This window comes from Schistocerca cancellata, chromosome 12, assembly GCF_023864275.1.
Source record: "Schistocerca cancellata isolate TAMUIC-IGC-003103 chromosome 12, iqSchCanc2.1, whole genome shotgun sequence".
Classification (NCBI taxonomy): Eukaryota; Metazoa; Arthropoda; class Insecta; order Orthoptera; family Acrididae; genus Schistocerca; species Schistocerca cancellata.
This window is the reverse complement of record NC_064637.1, coordinates 59,199,157-59,222,029: the sequence shown is the minus strand read 5'-3', so window position 1 is coordinate 59,222,029 and position 22,873 is coordinate 59,199,157. Positions and strand designations below refer to the sequence as shown.

At 46.4% G+C, this 22,873-nt stretch overlaps 1 protein-coding gene and 1 pseudogene across 1 annotated transcript in view; both read right to left on the bottom strand.

Moving 5' to 3' along the window:
* Positions 1 to 12,149: 12,149 nt before the first annotated feature.
* The window catches only part of LOC126109894 (tyrosine-protein kinase receptor Tie-1-like), a 35,479-nt gene continuing 24,755 nt past the window's right edge, over positions 12,150 to 22,873 (bottom strand). Inside the window, exon 4 of the mRNA XM_049914982.1 lies at positions 12,150 to 12,396. Within this exon, the coding sequence (XP_049770939.1) occupies positions 12,257 to 12,396 (140 nt within the window). The 3' untranslated portion in view covers positions 12,150 to 12,256. The remainder of the gene's footprint in view (positions 12,397 to 22,873) is intronic.
* On the bottom strand, positions 18,780 to 18,897 carry LOC126110055 (5S ribosomal RNA; annotated as a pseudogene).

The window sequence follows — 22,873 nt, the reverse complement described above, 5'->3', positions numbered from 1 at the left end:
TTGTATCTCCTCAGTTGGCGTCACAAGGGATGAGTGCGCCCCACTTTCCAATAGCACCAGGACAGTAACCCATACAAGCGCTAGCCGATGGCAATTAACTTCGGTCGTCTGAACTGATAGCCAGCCGCGTTACCACAGTAGCCAGCCCATTGCCACCTGCCCGGCTAGCCATGTAGTCTAACATGCTGCTTCCCGAGCGGCAGGGCGTGCCGGTCCCCTGCACGGACCCATCTGGTGGCTTAGTCTCGAGGTCTGGTGTGCCGATCAACCTGTGGATGGTTTTTAGGCGGTTTTCCATCTGCTTCGGCTGGTTCCCCTTATTCCACCTCAGTTACACTATGTTGGGGAATTTTATGTAAACACTGTCTCCATGTATGCGTATACCATGCAGACATTTGGGGTACACTCGTCTGGTATGAGATGTTCCCGGGTGGGTCCACTGGGACCCGAACTTTACAAAACTCTGGGTTCAGTGTGGCGCAGTGTTGGGGTGGGTGGACTGCTGTGGCCTGTTGTATCTCCTCAGTTGGCGTCACAAGGGATGAGTGCGCCCCACTTTCCAATAGCACCAGGACAGTGACCCATACAAGCGCTAGCCGATGGCAATTAACTTCGGTCGTCTGAACTGATAGCCAGCCGCGTTACCACAGTAGCCAGCCCATTGCCACCTGCCCGGCTAGCCATGTAGTCTAACATGCTGCTTCCCGAGCGGCAGGGCGTGCCGGTCCCCTGCACGGACCCATCTGGTGGCTTAGTCTCGAGGTCTGGTGTGCCGATCAACCTGTGGATGGTTTTTAGGCGGTTTTCCATCTGCTTCGGCTGGTTCCCCTATTTCCACCTTAGTTACACTATGTTGGGGAATTTTATGTAAACACTGTCTCCATGTATGCGTATACCATGCAGACATTTGGGGTACACTCGTCTGGTATGAGATGTTCCCGGGTGGGTCCACTGGGGCCCGAACTTTACAAAACTCTGGGTTCAGTGTGGCGCAGTGTTGGGGTGGGTGGACTGCTGTGGCCTGTTGTATCTGCTCAGTTGGCCTCACAAGGGATGAGTGCACCCCACTTTCCAATAGCACTTGGCAGACAGGGACGGTGACCCATACAAGCGCTAGCCAAGCTTGATGGCAATTAACTTCGGTGGTCTGATCTGAAAGTCAGCCATGTTACCACAGCGGCCACCCTGTTGGCACCTGCCCGGCTAGCCATGTAGTCTAACATGCTGCTTCCCGAGTGAGAGGGCGTGCCGGTCCCCTGTACGAATCCACCTGGTGGCTTAGTCTCGAGGTCTGGTGTGCCGACCAACCTGTGGATGGTTTTTAGGCGGTTTTCCATCTGCTTCGGCTGGTTCCCCTTATTCCACCTCAGTTACACTATGTTGGGGAATTTTATGTAAACACTGTCTCCATGTATGCGTATACCATGCAGACATTTGGGGTACACTCGTCTGGTATGAGATGTTCCCGGGTGGGTCCACTGGGGCCCGAACTTTACAAAACTCTGGGTTCAGTGTGGCGCAGTGTTGGGGTGGGTGGACTGCTGTGGCCTGTTGTATCTGCTCAGTTGGCCTCACAAGGGATGAGTGCACCCCACTTTCCAATAGCACTTGGCAGACAGGGACGGTGACCCATACAAGCGCTAGCCAAGCTTGATGGCAATTAACTTCGGTGGTCTGATCCCGAAAGTCAGCCATGTTACCACAGCGGCCACCCTGTTGGCACCTGCCCGGCTAGCCATGTAGTCTAACATGCTGCTTCCCGAGTGAGAGGGCGTGCCGGTCCCCTGTACGAATCCACCTGGTGGCTTAGTCTCGAGGTCTGGTGTGCCGACCAACCTGTGGATGGTTTTTAGGCGGTTTTCCATCTGCTTCGGCTGGTTCCCCTTATTCCACCTCAGTTACATTATGTTGGGGAATTTTATGTAAACACTGTCTCCATGTATGCGTATACCATGCAGACATTTGGGGTACACTCGTCTGGTATGAGATGTTCCCGGGTGGGTCCACTGGGGCCCGAACTTTACAAAACTCTGGGTTCAGTGTGGCGCAGTGTTGGGGTGGGTGGACTGCTGTGGCCTGTTGTATCTCCTCAGTTGGCGTCACAAGGGATGAGTGCGCCCCACTTTCCAATAGCACCAGGACAGTGACCCATACAAGCGCTAGCCGATGGCAATTAACTTCGGTCGTCTGAACTGATAGCCAGCCGCGTTACCACAGTAGCCAGCCCATTGCCACCTGCCCGGCTAGCCATGTAGTCTAACATGCTGCTTCCCGAGCGGCAGGGCGTGCCGGTCCCCTGCACGGACCCATCTGGTGGCTTAGTCTCGAGGTCTGGTGTGCCGATCAACCTGTGGATGGTTTTTAGGCGGTTTTCCATCTGCTTCGGCTGGTTCCCCTTATTCCACCTCAGTTACAGTATGTTGGGGAATTTTATGTAAACACTGTCTCCATGTATGCGTATACCATGCAGACATTTGGGGTACACTCGTCTGGTATGAGATGTTCCCGGGTGGGTCCACTGGGACCCGAACTTTACAAAACTCTGGGTTCAGTGTGGCGCAGTGTTGGGGTGGGTGGACTGCTGTGGCCTGTTGTATCTGCTCAGTTGGCCTCACAAGGGATGAGTGCACCCCACTTTCCAATAGCACTTGGCAGACAGGGACGGTGACCCATACAAGCGCTAGCCAAGCTTGATGGCAATTAACTTTGGTGGTCTGATCCCGAAAGTCAGCCATGTTACCACAGCGGCCACCCTGTTGGCACCTGCCCGGCTAGCCATGTAGTCTAACATGCTGCTTCCCGAGTGAGAGGGCGTGCCGGTCCCCTGTACGAATCCACCTGGTGGCTTAGTCTCGAGGTCTGGTGTGCCGACCAACCTGTGGATGGTTTTTAGGCGGTTTTCCATCTGCTTCGGCTGGTTCCCCTTATTCCACCTCAGTTACATTATGTTGGGGAATTTTATGTAAACACTGTCTCCATGTATGTGTATACCATGCAGACATTTGGGGTACACTCGTCTGGTATGAGATGTTCCCGGGTGGGTCCACTGGGGCCCGAACTTTACAAAACTCTGGGTTCAGTGTGGCGCAGTGTTGGGGTGGGTGGACTGCTGTGGCCTGTCGTATCTCCTCAGTTGGCGTCACAAGGGATGAGTGCGCCCCACTTTCCAATAGCACCAGGACAGTGACCCATACAAGCGCTAGCCGATGGCAATTAACTTCGGTCGTCTGAACTGATAGCCAGCCGCGTTACCACAGTAGCCAGCCCATTGCCACCTGCCCGGCTCGCCATGTAGTCTAACATGCCGCTTCCCGAGCGGCAGGGCGTGCCGGTCCCCTGCACGGACCCATCTGGTGGCTTAGTCTCGAGGTCTGGTGTGCCGATCAACCTGTGGATGGTTTTTAGGCGGTTTTCTATCTGCTTCGGCTGGTTCCCCTTATTCCACCTCAGTTACACTATGTTGGGGAATTTTATGTAAACACTTTCTCCATGTATGCGTATACCATGCAGACATTTGGGGTACACTCGTCTGGTATGAGATGTTCCCGGGTGGGTCCACTGGGGCCCGAACTTTACAAAACTCTGGGTTCAGTGTGGCGCAGTGTTGGGGTGGGTGGACTGCTGTGGCCTGTTGTATCTGCTCAGTTGGCCTCACAAGGGATGAGTGCACCCCACTTTCCAATAGCACTTGGCAGACAGGGACGGTGACCCATACAAGCGCTAGCCAAGCTTGATGGCAATTAACTTTGGTGGTCTGATCTGAAAGTCAGCCATGTTACCACAGCGGCCACCCTGTTGGCACCTGCCCGGCTAGCCATGTAGTCTAACATGCTGCTTCCCGAGTGAGAGGGCGTGCCGGTCCCCTGTACGAATCCACCTGGTGGCTTAGTCTCGAGGTCTGGTGTGCCGACCAACCTGTGGATGGTTTTTAGGCGGTTTTCCATCTGCTTCGGCTGGTTCCCCTTATTCCACCTCAGTTACAGTATGTTGGGGAATTTTATGTAAACACTGTCTCCATGTATGCGTATACCATGCAGACATTTGGGGTACACTCGTCTGGTATGAGATGTTCCCGGGTGGGTCCACTGGGGCCCGAACTTTACAAAACTCTGGGTTCAGTGTGGCGCAGTGTTGGGGTGGGTGGACTGCTGTGGCCTGTTGTATCTCCTCAGTTGGCGTCACAAGGGATGAGTGCGCCCCACTTTCCAATAGCACCAGGACAGTGACCCATACAAGCGCTAGCCGATGGCAATTAACTTCGGTCGTCTGAACTGATAGCCAGCCGCGTTACCACAGTAGCCAGCCCATTGCCACCTGCCCGGCTAGCCATGTAGTCTAACATGCCGCTTCCCGAGCGGCAGGGCGTGCCGGTCCCCTGCACGGACCCATCTGGTGGCTTAGTCTCGAGGTCTGGTGTGCCGATCAACCTGTGGATGGTTTTTAGGCGGTTTTCCATCTGCTTCGGCTGGTTCCCCTTATTCCACCTCAGTTACACTATGTTGGGGAATTTTATGTAAACACTGTCTCCATGTATGCGTATACCATGCAGACATTTGGGGTACACTCGTCTGGTATGAGATGTTCCCGGGTGGGTCCACTGGGGCCCGAACTTTACAAAACTCTGGGTTCAGTGTGGCGCAGTGTTGGGGTGGGTGGACTGCTGTGGCCTGTTGTATCTGCTCAGTTGGCCTCACAACGGATGAGTGCACCCCACTTTCCAATAGCACTTGGCAGACAGGGACGGTGACCCATACAAGCGCTAGCCAAGCTTGATGGCAATTAACTTCGGTGGTCTGATCTGAAAGTCAGCCATGTTACCACAGTAGCCAGCCCATTGCCACCTGCCCGGCTAGCCATGTAGTCTAACATGCTGCTTCCCGAGCGGCAGGGCGTGCCGGTCCCCTGCACGGACCCATCTGGTGGCTTAGTCTCGAGGTCTGGTGTGCCGATCAACCTGTGGATGGTTTTTAGGCAGTTTTCCATCTGCCTCGGCTGGTTCCCCATATTCCTCCTCAGTTACACTATGTCGGAGATTTTTGTGCAAACACTGTCTCCACCTATGCATATACCATGCAGACATTTGGGGTACACTCGTCTGGTATGAGATGTTCCCGGGTGGGTCCACTGGGGCCCAAACTTTACAAAACCCTGGGTTCAGTGTGGTGCAGTGTTGGGGTGGGTGGACTGCTGTGGCCTGTTGTATCTGCTCAGTTGGCCTCACAAGGGATGAGTGCACCCCACTTTCCAATATCACTTGGCAGACAGGGACGGTGACCCATACAAGCGCTAGACAAGCTCAATAGCAAGTAACTTCGGTGGTCTGATCTGATAGCCAGCCGTGTTACCACAGCAGCCAGCCCGTTGGCACCTGCCCAGCTAGCCATGTAGTATAACGTGCTGCTTCCTGAGCGGGAGGGCGTGCCGGTCCCCTGCACAAATCCATCTGGTTGCTTAGTCTCGAGGTCTGGTGTGCTGACCAACCTTTGAATGGTTTTTAGGCGGTTTTCCATCTGCCTTGGCTGGTTCCCCTTATTCCACCTCAGTTACACTATGTTGGGGATTTTTGTGCGAACACTGTCTCCACATATGCGTACGCCTAGCAGACATTTGGGATACACTTGTCTGGTATGAGATGTTCCTGGGTGGGTCCACTGGGGCCCAAACTTCACAAAACCCATGGTTCAGTGTGGTGCGGCGGTGGCGTGGGTGGACTGCTGTGGCCTGTTATAGGGTTGTGAACCACTGAGGGCTACAGTGGGATGAAGCCTCTCCATCGTTTCTATGTCCCCTGTTCAACACACAATCCCGTTGGCAGGGTCTGTCAGGTTGAAAAAATCTCTTTCAAATGGGAATGAGAAAATACACTCATTTGTAGAGAGCTGCACAGGATTAGGCGAGCAGTCTAAGGTGCTGCAGTCATGGACTGTGAGGTCGGTCCCGGCAGAGGTTCGAGTCCTCCCTCGGGCATGGGTGTGTGTGTTTATCCTTAGGATAATTTAGGTTAAGTAGTGTGTAAGTTTTGGGACTGATGACCTTAGCAGTTAAGTTCCCGAAGATTTCACACACATTTGAACATTTGTAGAGAATATCTGATAACAATAGCTAATATAGTTTTATTGTTAAGTCCCATAAGCTTTGTGGTATTCCCTTGTTCAGTGCTGTCAGTGATCACATGACTTGCAAGACAAGTATTTGTCCTAGAAAATTACACTTTCTCCCTCAACGTTGCCAGAGACCATCGTAAGCCTGCGTCAAGGCCCAGAGTCTTCTGATAGGCTCGGCTTCTACAGCTTCCCACAGCAGAGCAGCAACATGTTTTTTAATAGCTTTTCTGCTTCATAAAAGTAAGATCAGTGTTGTGCAAACTTTACTATGTGAATCAGGTGTGCAGTTCAGTTGAGGTTCATGGAGTTGGTAAAAGTTTGTCAATGTGTGGAAATTTCTGGGCTCGTAGATAAACTATTGGAATGTACAGACAGGCACAGCTAAAGCCCACCTCGGTTCTGAAATTGAATGCAGTATTTAAAGTTCTGAAATAATGGACTGTTTTATACACTTATCGATTGTTACCATTCTTCTGTCAGCATTTTAGTTTACTACATCAGTTAAGATAGACACTTCTCTTTGAGCTCTGCAAAATGACTTTCTCCATGGAAGGAATTGTGGAAACATATGTGAAAACCCCAACCCTCATGAACCATGGACCTTTGCATTGGTGGGGAGGCTTGCTTGCCTCAGTGATACAGATAGCCATACCATAGATGCAACCACAATGGATGGGTATGTGTTGAGAGGCCAGGCAAACGTTTGGTTCCTGAAGAGGGGCAGCAGGTTTTTCATTAGGTGCAGGGGCACAGTCTGGATGATTGACTGATCTGACCTTGTAACATCAACCAAAACAGCCTTACTCTACTGGGACTGCGAATGCCTTAAAGCAAGGGGAAACTACAGCCATAATTTTTCCGAGGATATGCACCTCTACTGTATTGCTAAAAGATTCCGGAGGTAAAATAGTCCCAATTTCGGATCTCTAGAAGGATATCATCATCAGGAGAAACAAACTTGGCCTGATATGGATCAAAGCGTGGAATGTCAGATCCCTTAATGGAGGGCAGGTAGGTTAGAAAATTTAAAAAGGGAAATGGATAAGTTCAAGTTATAGTGAGAATTGGTGAAGTTCTGCGGCAGGAGCAACACGACTTCTGGTCAGGTGAATACAAGGTTATAAATACAAGATAAAATATGGTTAGAGCAGGTGCAGGCATGATAATGAATGAAACATTGGGATTGCTTATAAGTTATTACAAACAGCATAGTGAACGCATTATTGCAGCCAAGATAGACGCGAAGTCCACGCCTGCCACAGCAGTACAAGTTTATATGCCAACTAGCTCCGCAGATGATCAAGAGTTTGAACAAATGTAAGAGATAAAAGAAATTATTCAGATAGTGAAAGGACTCGAATTCGATAGTAGGAAAAGGAAGAGAGAGAAATAAGTAGGTGAATATGAATGAAAGAGGAAGCCACCTGGTAGAATTTTGCAAAGTACATAGTTTAATCATCGCTAACACTTGGTTTAAGAATCATTAAAGAAGACTGTGTACTTGGAAGAGACCTGGAGACACCGGAACATTGCAGGTAGTTTGTTTAGTGGTAACAGAGACATTTAGGAACCACACTTTACATTGTTACACATTTCCAGGAGCAAATGTGGACTTTGAGCACATTTTAGTGGTTATGAACTGTAGATTAAAACTGAATAAACTGCAAGAAGCTACGAATTTAACGAAATGTTACCTGATTAAACATAAAGAACCAGGGGTTGTAGAGAGCTTCACAGGGAGCATTAACACAATCGTTTGCTAGAACAGGGAAAAGGAATACAGTAGAAGACGAATGGGTAACTTTAAGAGATGAAATAGTGAAAGCAGAATGTGGTCAAATAGGTAACAAGACAATGCTTAGTAGAAATCCTTGGATAGCACAACAGATATTCAATTTAACTGACCAAAGAAAAAAATTAAACAATGCAGCAAATGAAGCAGACGAAAGGGAATACAAATGTTTAAAAAATTAGATTGACAGGAAGCGCAAAATTGGTAAGCAGGAATGGATTTAAAAGTATATTTCTCTAGTGGAAAGATTGAGTTGACCTACAGGAAAAGAGAAGCAGCTCTATGAAAATGAAAAGGGCAGACGGAAAGGGTAAGGTGGAAGGAGTGTATAGTAGGTGTATACAAGGGAAAATAACTTAATATTATAGAAAAGGAAGTGGACGTAATGCAGGTGAAATGGGTGATATGATGCTGCGAGAAGAATTTGACAAACCTCTGAAAGATTTAAGGCGAAACAAGGCTCCACGAGTAGACAACAATCCGTCAGGACTACTGATAGCCTTGGGAGAGCCAGCCACGACAAAACTCTTCCAACTGTTGCGCAATATGGATGAGACAGGTGGAACACAGACTTCAGGAAGAATGTAATAATTCCACTTCCAAAGAAATCAGGTGTGAAAATTACCGAACAATCACTTTAATAAGTGACGGTTGCAAAACAGTAACACAAATTCTTTACACAAGAATGGGAAAAAAGATAGAAGCCGACCTCGGGGAATATTAGTTTGGACTTCAGAGAAACGAAGGAAAGCGCAAGGCAATAGTGACCTCACGACTTTTCTTAGAGGATAAGTTAAGGAAATTTTGCAAAAACAGACATAATGTCTTATGGGATAACAGCAATCAGTTATTTTATAATGTTGCTTAAAATCCGTCTTGATTGCAAAATTTCTTTTTATTTTTTATTTTTTTTTATATATTTGTTTTAATTGACGTAGCATGTGAAAGTTGCTGGATTTGGACGGGTTACTCCTGTAACTGAAATATCAGATCTGAAGATGGTTCTGAATGAACCGAAACCGGTCATATGAATAATAAAAATTTTTTTTGCAATCAAGACGGATTTTAAGCAACATTATAAGTTAAGGAAAGACAAATCTACGTTTACAGCACTTGTACAGATAGAGAGAGCTTTTGACAATGTTGATTGAAATACTCTCTTTCAAATTCTGAACGTAACAGGGGTACAAAATAGGGATCGAAAGGCTATTTACCATTTACACAGAAACCATACGACCGTTATTAGAGTCGAGGGGCATTAAAGGGAAGCAGTGGTCGAGAAGGGAATGAGACAAATTTGTAACGTATCCCCAATGTGTTTCAATCTGTGTATTGAGCAAGCAGTAAAAAAAACCAAAGAAAAATGTGGTATAGGAATTAAAATCCATGGAGAAGAAATAAAAACTGTAAGCTTTGTCGATGACATTGTAATTATTTCAGAAACAGCAAAGTATTTGAAAGAGCAGTTGAACAGAGTGGGTGGTGTCTTGAAAGGAGGATATAAGATGAACATCAATAAAAGCAAAACAAGGATAAGAGAATGTAGTCGAATTAAATCATGTGATGCTAAGGGAATTAGATTAGGAGACGAGACACTTAAAAAAGTAGATGTGTTTTGCTGCTTGGGCAGCAAACTAACTGATAGTGGCTGAAGTAGAGAGGATATAAAACGTTGACTAACAAAGGTAAGAAAAGCGTTTCTTAAGAAGAGAAATTTGCTAACATCGAATGAAGATTTAAGTGTCAGGAAGTCATTTTTAAAAGTATTTGTATGGAGTATAGCAATGTATGGAAGTGAGACACGGACGATAAACAGTTTAGATAAAAAGAAAGCAGATTGCTCTAATGAGAAGTTACTGAACAGAATTGGGGTGACAAAGAATTTGTGGCACAACTTGACGAGAAGAAGGGATCGATTGTTAGAACACGTTCTAAATCGTAAAGGGAGACCTAGAGATGAATACAGAAAGCAGATTCAGAAGGATGTAGGTTGCAGTAGGTACCCAGAGATGAAGATGCTTGCACAGGATAGAGTAGCATGGAGAGCTGTATCAAACCAGACTTTGGACTGGAGACCAGCACATCACACATGTGAATACAGGTTAGATTAAGGAAAGTCGAGAATTTTGAAGGTCAAGTATCCGGACGGAAGACTACCAGCAGAGACAGCAATACAGAGTCGATATAAAAATCTAAAACCACGAAGAAGTTCTTGAGTTCACACAGTAGAAGATACTGTAGACTTTATTCGAACAAGTATTAAGAGCCCAAAGAAGTCTACATGTATTTTGGCCCAACAGGTGCATGTAAGCAGGAGGTGTTGCCAGCAGATATTGAAAAGTCTGGATGTGAAGCCGATACTGTGACGGTTGTGCAGCAATTATGGCAGGATGACAGTCAGAAACGTTTAGATTACAGCACGTGGCTTTTCAGTAACATCAACGATGGTTTGTTGGACCCTTTCCATTACATCGTGAGTGATGAAGCATGTGAATTCACAGAAGACGAGGTACCGGGCGATGGAGAATCCGAACATTGTGTGTCAGCAATCACTCCATGATGAAAAAAATCGGGGTTCAGTAGGCCTAAGGCGTAACAGGAACGCGCATCTTTGAACTGATTTTTGTACTTTTTTTTTTTTTGGCACTGTGGTCAACACAGTTGCATACATAGAAATTTTGATACATTTTGTGCTGAACTCACTGAATATAAAAGACAATACTGCTTTTTCCAACAAGATGAGGCAACATGCCACACGTCTAAGGTATCCCTGAAATGAGTCCATGCTGTCTTCACTGAGGAACGAACTGTTACCAAACATTTATGGCCACTGAGTTCGCTCGATCTACGGACATGTGATTTTTTTAAATTTAGGGACGAGGTCTATGAAACTAATCCACATCAAATACAGGAAGACAGCAGCCATGAAGTTTCCGCCATCGATGTCTGAAGTGTATGCCAGGTGTATATGAATATTATGATGTACCGTCTGCATTTCTTGCTTTTCTGTTTTCGTTTTCTTTAAAGACAAAGAGAAAATGTGAAGCGGTAGCCCAGCGTAGAGCCTGCGCCTGCCGTAATGTATTTTTGATTTTAAGCTGTTAAAAAAAAAAACAGAAGATGTTTTCCTGTTCCTCGGTAAAAGGAAGGACTCGCTCTCTGTTAGTGAATAAAGGCAGACGCACGTTATTTTAGAGTGTAATCGACGGTAGCCATTTTGGTTATAAGAATAACTAAAAAGTCTGTATTTTTTATGTGCATTGTAGGAAGAATATAGTATTATTTTTCCAGTGAAAAGTTGTATGAGTCATTATTCCAAGTAGTACTGCAATATATATAAAACGAAGAAGCCCACCTGTGTAGTTCGGAGTTATCATGAAGATCCGATTATGACAATATAAAGGACACAGTCAAGATTTTGTAGGTAGATACGGCCATTGGACGTAGTATTATTAACCGGTAAGCATAAATCTACAACGGAAGAGTGTTTCGTGTATGTGGAACTAATCTGAAGAGATTTTTTACTCATTTACAGACACAGCTCAGCTTATTGTGCCTGTCTGGCATTCCAGAAAATTTCATAACAGACAGTAACCAAAATTCCAATTTCAGACCACCTCTTTGATATTTTCTTATCTGCCATTAATTATTTTCATTATATCCATGTATCTAAATTTTATTTTTTGTTATATTATAAAGTGGCGACCGTGACAGGACTGCTTAGACAAGTGCAGCTGTGTACTGATGTTTTCTATAAACGTATTTTCCACTGTACTTTTCACTGTAAATCAATGGTAAGAGTATCTGAGCTTTTCCTTTCTGTAATTTTACTGCATTTCCCGTACAATTGCACGGGCTCTCTTTATCCTTGACACCGTGTAGAGTGGTACAAAGATGCGTGAATATTTTTCAGTTTTATGCAGTGATGATGTGATACAGATGGCACGGACAACTTGTTTGTGTGTGTGGTTCTTGCTGATTGACAGTAAAGCCGTGGTGACGTGCCACTCGTTTCTATGGCTCAACCATTTGAATTAATTCTTTGATGCGACCGTTCAATCATTAAATAAAACTAAACAGCTGACTTTCAAGTGCAAAGAAAACTATCAAGTCAGCCAGAAGATTGATGAAACAAAAAAAAAATCTGTGTCTGTATGGACTGGATGATATTGTGAGTACATATGCTAAACACAGAATTGTCTCAGCTGGGGTGGGCATAAGCTGAAATGCACAAGAATGTGTCGATTGTCCACTTGATGGGAGCGACTCAAAGTGGTGACTATCCTGGTGTCGCCACCACAGGAGGTCCTGCCGGGAGTCCGGCCCTGCAGGAGTCTGGAAGGCAGGTGCCCAGTGTCTCCTAGTAGCGGGCCAGCTCGCTCTCGAGGAACTCGGCAATGCTCTGGAAGTTGGGCCTCCGATGTGGGTCCGTTTTCCAGCACTCCGCCATCAGGCCGGCGAGAGAGGGGGGCATGTCGGCTGGAGGCTGCATCCGGTATCCTAGGAAGAACAACAGCGAGCACTGCTTCAACACAGTCTTTATTTCTCAGGCCAGCTTCCTCTTGCCATCTTCAGGCTGGCTAGATCCATCACTCATTCCAAAACCCACGCACAGTGCATGCACACTTACACTACTGGCCATTAAAATTGCTACACCACAAAGATGACGTGCTACAGACGCGAAATTTAACCGACAGGAATAAGATGCTGTGATATGCAAATCATTAGCCTTTCAGGACATTCACACAAGGTTGGCGCCGGTGGCGATACCTACAAAGTGCTTACACGAGGAATGTTTCCAACCGATTTCTCGTACACAAAAAGCAGTTGACCGGCGCTGCCTGGTGAAACGTTGTTGTGATGCCTCGTGTAAGGAGGAGAAATGCCTACCATCACGTTTCCGACTTTGATAAATGTCGGATTGTAGCCTATCACGATTGCGGTTTATCGTATCGCGACATTGCTGCTCGCGTTGGTCGAGATCCAATGACTGTTAGCAGAATATGGAATCGGTGGGTTCAAGAGGGTAATACGAAACGCCGTGCTGGATCCCAACGGCCTCGTATCACTAGCAGTCGATATGAAGAGCATCTTATCCGCATGGCTGTAACGGATCGTGCAGCTACGTCTCGATCCCTGAGTCAACAGATGGGGACGTTTGCAAGACAACAACCATCTGCACGAACAGTTCGACAACGTTTGCAGCAGCACGGACTATCAGCTCGGAGACCACTGCTGCGGTTACCCTTGACGCTGCATCACAGACAGGAGCGCCAGCGATGCTGAACTCAACGACGAACCTGGGTGCACGAATGGCAAAACGTCATTTTTTCGGATGAATACAGGTTCTGTTTACAGCATCATGATGGTCGCATCCGTGTTTGGCGAAATCGCGGTGAACGCACATTGGAAACGTGTATTCGTCATCGCCATACTGGCGTATCTCCTGACGTGATGGCATGGGGTGCCATTGGTTACACGTCTCGGTCACATCTTGTTCACATTGACGGCACTTTCAATAGTGGACGTTACATTTCAGATGTTTTACGACCCGTGGCTCTACCCTTTACTCGATCCCTGCGAAACCCTACATTTCAGCAAGATAATGCACGACCCCATGTTGCAGGTCCTGTACGGGCCTTTCTGGATACAGAAAATGTTCGACTGCTGCCCTGGTGAGCACATTCTCCAGATCTCTCACCAATTGAAAACGTCTGGTGAATGGTGGCCGAGTAACTGGCTCGTAACTTGTTCGTCCGATTCTTGAGTATTGCTCATCAGTATGGGACCCTTACCAGGTTGGATTAATAGAAGAGATAGACATGATCCAGCGAAAAGCAGCGCGATTCGTCATGGGGACATTTAGTCAGCGCGAGAGCGTTACGGAGATGCTGAACAAGCTCCAGTGGCGGACACTTCAAGAAAGGCGTTACGCAATACGGAGAGGTTTATTATCGAAATTACGAGAGAGCACATTCCGGGAAGAGATGGGCAACATATTACTACCGCCCACATATATCTCGCGTAATGATCACAACGAAAAGATCCGAGAAATTAGAGGAAATACGGAGACTTACAAGCAGTCGTTCTTCCCACGCACAATTCGTGAATGGAACAGGGAATGGGGGATCAGATAGTGGTACAATAAGTACCCTCCGCCACACACCGTAAGGTGGCTCGCGGAGTATATATGTAGATGTAGATGTAGATGTCACAATACGCCAGTCACTATTCTTGATGAACTGTGGTATCGTGGTACCTGTGGTACCTGTACAAGCCATCCGAGCTATGTTTGACTCAATGTCCAGGTGTATCAAGGCCGTTATTATGGCAAGAGGTGGTTGTTCTGGATACTGATTTCTCAGGATCTATGTACCCAAAATTGTGTGAAAATATAATCACATGTCAGTTCTAGTATAATATATTTGTCCAATAATTACCCGTTTATCATCTGCATTTCTTCTTGGTGTAGCAATTTTAATCGCCAGTGGTGTACATACACACACACACACACACACACACACACACACGCACACACACACACACACACACTCACACACACACAATCTTTTAGGGTGATTCACGAAGATATGCAAATATTTCAATATGTTGTTCTACAAGTAAAACTAAAGAAAAAAATTCATATAAACATAGGTCCGCGAATGTTAGGTTACAGAGTTACGGCTAATAAAAGATTTTACCTGAAATTTAGCAACTTCACTAACATGAAGGCATCGAAAAATTATACAAGGTTAAAGTAAAGCACAATTTCCATTTACTTTTTTGTTATAGGTCTGGTGAATCTAATAAAACATGTCCCAGACTTGTATCTTCAGTAGTTCCGCAGAACACCCAGAGAAGCAAAGTTTATTATACAAGTAAATTTGTTTACTTTCCATTACGAAAGTAGAAACGTTTATGTCATTGTTGACAGCTGTTAGTGAGTTCCTTCAGTCGTTTCCTAACCGTGAAACGAGTTAGTTTTCTGTATTGTTCAGTGAAAGGACATAAGAACAACAGTGTATTTAAGTCAAACCACATAGTAACTGTTCTGGTTTATAGATTATTTATGAAATAGGGATGCCTTTCAAATTTACCACAGAGGAATGGTGTCTATTAATAGCAAACGTGATGGTAAGGCTACGCCTGCAGTTAACGAAAATTGCGTACGTTATCCAACTCGGAGAATTCCGAATGCACGAACCATTAGTGGAGTCTTTCGAATGTTACGGGAGACAAGTTCTCTACCTAGCGTTCATAATCAGTACGAGCGCTCGATACATGAAGACGATGATGAGAACGTTATGGTTAGTGTCCAACGTAGCGTGGGTACCAGTACACGACATATCTCTCAATGATTAGGCATTTCACAAGCTAAGGTATGGCGACCACTGAAGTACAATACACTGTATCCTTACCATAAACAAAAAATGCATCATTTACATCCAGGAGATCCTGCCCTTCGCTTGGAGTTGTGCAATTGGTTAAATACTAATCGGCAATTACACAAATACATTTTATTTACTGGTGAGGCACAGTTTACTCGCGATGGTATAAACATTTTACATAACGAGCACGTGTGGTGTGAAGCAAATACACATGCAACAGTGCACCGCAATTTAGAGCAACGATTTAGCGTAAATGTGTGGTGTGGTGTAATCAACACAAACTTTATTGGACCATTCATTTTTCTAGGTCGTCTAACTGCTGAGAGGTACTTACAATTCTTTCAAGAAGAAATACCCCACTTGCTCGGAGGTGTTCCACCTGCTACGCGATTGCAAATGTATTTTGAACACGACAGGGCCTCCGCATTTCACCAACGCCGTTACTACACATTTAAATGAACATTTTCCCCAGAAATGGATTGGTTGTGGTGTTACACGTCTGTGGCCACCCAGATCGCCCGATTTAACACCAGTGGACTGTTTTGTACGGGAATGTATGAAAGACATGGTTTATCAGGACAAACGCAATACACGTGAGTATCTACACTTCATATCCTCTATTCTTTGGCCGTTATCAGTTACCATGCCGCCAAAATAGCAAAACTCATCAACTGATTTAAGGGTCTCATTTGTTAATCCAATTTCCTCGCCGGCCGCAGTGGCCGAGCGGTTCTAGGCGCTTCAGTCTGGAACCGCGCGACCGCTACGGTCGCAGGTTCGAGTCCTGCCTCGGGCATAGATGTGTGTGATGTCCTTAGGTTAGTTAGGCTTAAGGGGTGTAGGACGTCAAACTGGCCGACTTGGACCAGGAGAGACACCACAGGCCATTTCAATTTCCACTGTCTATACTCTTACAAATAAATTAATAGAACATTGTCAGCATGACCAGGAAGGGTTCAGGATTCACGCTCATAGCAGTGGAAGTTCAAAAATATAACAAAATATTTTTGCATGTGAAATGTCATCATTTTTTCACATACTATTGGCTGCATTCGTTGCTACAGGTACAGTTTTCTTTATAAGTAAGGGAGATTCTTCGATGAATTTTGCACAGCATACAAACCATACTTACAGGTGTATGAAACTCTAGAATTTTCCAAATATATTAAGAACTGTGCTAAAAATTGAGATAATTAACCACAAAATTTGAGTTATTTTCTAAGCATGAACTTTAAAATGCAACAGCTCACACATTTTTTCATTAATTAAATAAATTCTAGAGGTTCATACACCTGTAAGTATGGTTTGTATGCTGTGCAAAATTCATCGAAGAATCTCTCTTACTTGTGAAGAAAAGTGTACCTATAGCAACAAATGCAGCCAATAGTAAGTGAAGAAATGATGAAATTTCACACGTAAAAAAAATTATTTTGTTATACTTTTGAACTTACATTGCTATGAGTTTGAATCCTGAATCCTTCCTGTTCGTGTTGACAAATTTTTATGAATTTATTTGCAAAAGTATAGACAGTGGAAGTTAAAATGTCGTGTGGTGCCTCTCCTGCTCCAAGTTGGCCCGTTTGACGTCCTACCCCTCTTAAGTAGTTCTAAAAAGTTCTAGGAGACGCCGGCACGGTAGCTCAGCGTGTTCGGTCAGAGGGCAGCTAAGCCCTCAGTAATAAAAAAAACTGAGTTAATCGATGAACAACGAACTTAAACGGATGTCTTACGATGTCCACCCCGAGCAGATGCAACGAACAAAAGCGAACAAAATGTTCATGCCAAGTTCTTTGCTGCATCTGACAGAATCCTAGTGTCATTGTCAAACCTCAAAGTTTTCATTGCTTCTCCTTGAGCTTTAATTCCCATTCCATATTTATCTTTGGATTCTCTTACTGCTTACTCAGCGTACAGAGTGAATAACATCGGCGACAGGCTACAACCTTGTCGCACTACCTTCTCATAACTGCTTCCCTTTCATAGTCTCTGCTGTGGCCTTCTCCACCAGACATCACGGCGCCTAGATTATCGGCAACCAAACTGACAGCCTGCAGTCGCGGGTTGCCCGCATCACAGGCACACCGAAGCATTACACAACCGATAGGCAATACTGATCAACGGCCACAACAACAACAACACAGCAAAGACACCAGCGGCCACCAGGGGCTACTACCGGCCCACATAAACATAAGGGAGAGGTCGCTGCAGATCCCGGAACTATTTTCACACGTCAAGTCAAACCACGTGATGGAAAATAGTTCCGAGGTACTCATCCGCCGAAGCGCTATAAAGGCCGGTGCTCGGCCGCACACCGGCAGTTCATCGACCTCCAGCAGATGTGGACAGCTGCCGCCCCGGCAGCCCGGCTTGGATCTTCTCTCTGATCTCTGGATTAGGCAAAGTCTCTGGCGGAGACTAGTAGGAAATTTTATGGATTGGCGACTCCATGGAGTGTCCTGTGCACCACGACCAGATAATGGGTATACTTGGAAGGAGAGACAGCATTGGTCGTATTTTTTTGTTTTATTAACCGCAAAATCGATTTTCGGTCACTTAGTGACCATCTTCAGTGCTGTAATATATAATTTAAATTGGTAGGCACTGGTGTCAACAAGCTCACAGCGATCACATAAACTCATCACATTACAGCACTGAAGATGGTCACTAAGTGACCGAAAATCGATTTAGCGGTTAATAAAACAAAAAAATACAACCAATGCTGTCTGTCCTTCCTAGTAGGAAATTATTTCCGTTGTTTTCTGTCTTATCCTTTTATGTAGTGGTGATTCGAAGATGGATCACTGTTTTGTGTTGGTGTTATACTTGGAGAATTTGTTTTCGTTAATTGAACAGTCCAATAAACTGTTTTCTTCTGCTTATGCAGTCTCCGACTCTTATAACCCCCTCCCATTTCTGTACAAGTAGCGCAGCACAAATACACGTTCACAACAAAGTAAAATCAACCCGTACCACTACACAACCCTGTTGTGAAAGCAAATGATACAAAGGTTCCCCTAGACCGTTACTTCAGGTTCTCCACTCTTCGCTGCTCTTTGGGGCTGAATTCGAAGCGGGACGCATCAGTGAAGACAGTTATACGACAGTAAATTAGATTCCATGATGAAGACGTCAGTGAAACCGCCCTGGACAACGGTGGCATACCAAACTGACTGTTGACTGCCATACAGTCCATCAACCAGGGGGCATGATCTGGGGTGGCATTGCTTTTCATACCAGGACGCATTTCGCCCCAGCACCCTTACATAACAGCTGTATGATGTCGACAATATTCACTCACTCCGTCTTCAGGCCACGAGTGGCCTACCGGGACCATCCGACCGCCGTGTCATCCTCAGATGAGGTTGCGGATGGGAGTGGTGTGGGGTCAGCACACCGCTCTCCCGGTCGTTATGATGCTATTCTTGACCGAAGCCGCTACTATTCGGTCGAGTAGCTCCTCAATTGGCATCACGAGTTTGAGTGCACCCCGAAAAATGGCAACAGCGCATGGCAGCCTGGATGGTCACCCACCCAAGTGCCGACCACGCCCGACAGCGCTTAACTTCGGTGATCTCACGGGAACCGGTGTATCCACTGCGGCAAGGCCGTTGCCATGTCGACAATATTTTACGCCCCATTTTGCTACCGGTCTGAGTGGCCGAGCGGTTCTAGGCGCTACAGTCTGGAACCCAGAGACCGCTACGGTCGCAGGTACGAATCCTGCTTCGGGCATGGATGTGTGTGATGTCCTTAGGTTAGTTAGGTTTAAGTCGTTCTAAGTTCTAGGGGGGATGATGACCTCAGAAGTTAAGTCCCATAGTGCTCAGAGCCATTTGAACCAAGCCCATTTTGCTGCCCTTCATGGCAAGCCATCTTGGGGTTAAATTTCAGCAAGATACTGCCCGCCCACAGACGTTCAGAGTTTCTACTGGGTGTTTTCGTGCTTGCCAAACCCTACTTTGGCCGGCAAGATCTCTGGACCTCATCCAATTCAGAACATTTGGAGTATTATGGACAGGGCCTTCCAACCAGCTCGACGATATAAAGCGACAATGAACACTCTCGAGTTTCAAGCTGCGCCAAGTGGTTTACTGCCCACGAGCTTTCGGCAGAGATCTCCTATGCCATTGTCAAGTGGGTGTAGTGTGCTTATATAGCCGCGCCGTCGCACGTGACGTAGCCCGTGACGTCACTGGTGCTCGGTCCCGCACCATATATGGTAATGTTTTGGCCGCGCGACCGCCGGGCCCGCTTCAACTTCCTCAACATCGGATCACACGCTGTATTCAGCTGCAGTCCACCGTCTCTACTGAAGGTGTTGTCAGAAATTCTAATCTCTATGGCCTCGTTTATCACCCTCTCCCAGAAGTCATTAGTCCGTTTAATAAGAGCTGTCTCATCGAATGCAGTTCGGTGTTCGTTTTCCAGAGCTTGTTCTGCTACAGCTGACTTTTCGGGATAGCGCGAACGGTAACACCTTTCATACTCTATGTGGCGCTGTTCAATAGTGCGAACAGTCTGGCCGACATAGAACCGCCCACATCCACACGGTATCTTGTAAATTTATGCTGTTCTGAGGTCTACATCTTCTTTCACAGATTTCATTAGTTGCCGGATCTTTGCCGGAGGCCTGAAGACTGTGTTTATTTTATGCCTCTTCAGGAGCCGACTAATCTTCCCTGTTGTTGTTGTTGTTGTGGTCTTCAGTCCTGAGACTGGCTTGATGCAGCTCTCCATGCTACTCTACCCTGTGCAAGCTTCTTCACCTCCCAGTACCTACTGCAGCCTACATCCTTCTGAATTTGCTTAGTGTACTCATCTCTTGGTCTCCCTCTACAGTTTTTACCCTCCACGCTGCCCTCCAGTACTAAATTGGTGATCCCTTGATGCCTCAGAACATGTCCTACCAACCGATCCCTTCTTCTGGTCAAGTTGTGCCACAAACTCCTCTTCTACCCAATTCTATTCCATACCTCCTCATTAGTTATGTGATCTACCCATCTAATCTTCAACATTCTTCTGTAGCACCACATTTCGAAAGCTTCTATTCTCTTCTCGTCTAAACTATCTTCCCTGTTGTTGAACCACAAAACTGTAAGAATGCAACCTGCCTCGTGTCTTCTTGAGAGGTCTTCATCCTTTGAGGCTTGGAGGACACTGCTCGTGAGATCTGTTTGTTGTTGTATCCGTTTTCCTCAAAAACTCTGCGCGAGTGGGTCAATTCTCTCGGCAAGTTTTCAGCGTCTGAGGCGGTTTCAGATCGATGGTTCAAATGGCTCTGAGCACTATGGGACTTAACTGCTGAGGTCATCAGTCCCCCAGAACTTAGAACTACTTAAACCTAACTAACCTAAGGACATCCCACGCATCCATGCCCGAAGCAGGATTCGAACCTGGGACCGTAGCGGTCGTAAGGTTCCAGGCTGTAGCGCCTAGAACCGCTCGGTCACCCAGGCCGGCTCAGCTCGATGTACTTAGGTCCTCAGAACTGTTTCTGTGCTGGGTGATGGAAGCTGGTGGCGTGCAGATACCGATCCGTGTGGGCGGGCTTGCGGTGAACGCTATGACCTAGAGACCCATTGGGTCTAGCGCCTAGAACCACTCGGTCACCCCGGCGGGCTCAGCTCGATGTACTTAGGTCCTCAGAACTGTTTCTGTGCTGGGTGATGGAAGCTGGTGGCGTGCTGATACCGATCCGTGTGGGCGGGCTTGCGGTGAACGCTATGACCTAGAGACCCATTGGGTCTAGCGCCTAGAACCGCTCGGTCACCCCGGCCGGCTCAGCTCGATGTACTTAGGTCCTCAGAACTGTTTCTGTGCTGGGTGACGGAAGCTGGTGGCGTGCAGATACCGATCCGTGTGGGTGCGCTTGCGGTGAACGCTATGACCTAAGGACCCATTGGGTCTACGGCGGACAAGCACGTCCAAGAACGGCAGGGAACCCTCTTTCTCTACTTCCATTGTGAAGTTGATGTGGTCGTGGATGCTGTTGAAGTGCTTGTCCATGTGGCCAAATGACGAAGGTATCGTCGACGTAGCGATAAAAACAGCTCGGCTTTGCAGGAGCCGCGTCCAAGGTGATGTCTTGGAAATGCTCCATAAAGAGCATTCGTACAGATATAAGGCGACAATTGGACAGACTTTTCCACGATGTCCCTCAGCAACTCTATCAAAGCTAATGTGATTACCTAGACTTTCCCGGCGTAATAAGTCTCGAAAGTCTTGAAAGTCATTTTTAGACGTAATGGTTTATAAAAAAACCAGATGGAACTTTGGGACACAGTGTTCACCGAAAGCCGACACACACAGATTGGTATCTGCACCCTAAGAGTTGTCATCCACCACACCAACGTAGTGGCGTCCTTAGGACTTTGGTACGGAGAGCATATGCCATTTCCGACGCAGACAGCTTAACCCAAGAACTTGAGCATTTGATGACTGTTTTTAAGGAAAATGGATACACCGAGAAGCACATTCGTCGGGCTATGGAATTTGGACCATCTCCGGAGGTGTACGAAGAGGAACATAGATCTGTGGCCTCTCTTCCTTATGCCGGAGGCTTATCGTTTTAGATTGGACGAATTTTAAGGAATTTTAACATTAAGAGTGTGTTCCGTCCACCTTCTAAGATTAGGGCTCCGCTAGGCTCTGTGAAGGATGATTTGGGGCTTAGGAAACCCGGGGTGTACAAAATTTCGTGTCAATGTGGGAAAGCTTACATTGGCCGTTCTATTCGCACAGTGCATGACAGGTGTGTGGAACATCGCCGTCATACGAGGCTACAACAGCCGGAAAAATCGGCGGTAGCAGAACACTGCCTAAATGAGGGACACAATATGAAATTTGAGGAAACTGTTGTGGTTGCCAACATTTCCGGTTTTTGGAACAGTGTCTATGAAGAGGCGATTGAAATTAGGTTGGCTGATAATTTAATCTACAGAGACAATGGGTTTCCTCTTAGCAAGACGTGGAATCCTGTATTGTCTCGCATCAAAACTGAACGTTCTTCGGTGCGGCCCTGAGTGCGATAAATCGTTGCCAGCAGTGTTCCACTAAGAGCGGCGCCACATCCCTGGTTTGGAAGGCAGAAACCGTGATGGGCGGCGCATGCGCCGTGTACTCAACGGTGGCCTATATAAGACGTCGATTTGCAACCTGGCGTCAGTTCTCAGCGGGACTCATCAGCAGAAGCAGTATTTTCCTGAAGATGGCGACCAGTTGGATCGTCGAAATATCGAGTCAAGTTGATTTTAAGATCCGGCAGCAAACCCGAAGAGACCTTTCAAGTCTATCAAAGCTAAGCTGAATAAACTGCCTGTATAAGGTGGACCAATGCATTATTGACTTGCTCAATGCGTGGGGCCCTGTCTCTTGAATAAACACTCCAATGTTTCAGAAATTGTAAACATATGCTGGTCTGCACATGTACATTACATCTATCGATTTCCGTCCTATTCAGATAATTCCTTCGTAGTGTGTCGGTTTTTTTTCTTTCTGTGTAGATCCATAAATACACTCCTGGAAATTGAAATAAGAACACCGTGAATTCATTGTCCCAGGAAGGGGACACTTTATTGACACATTCCTGG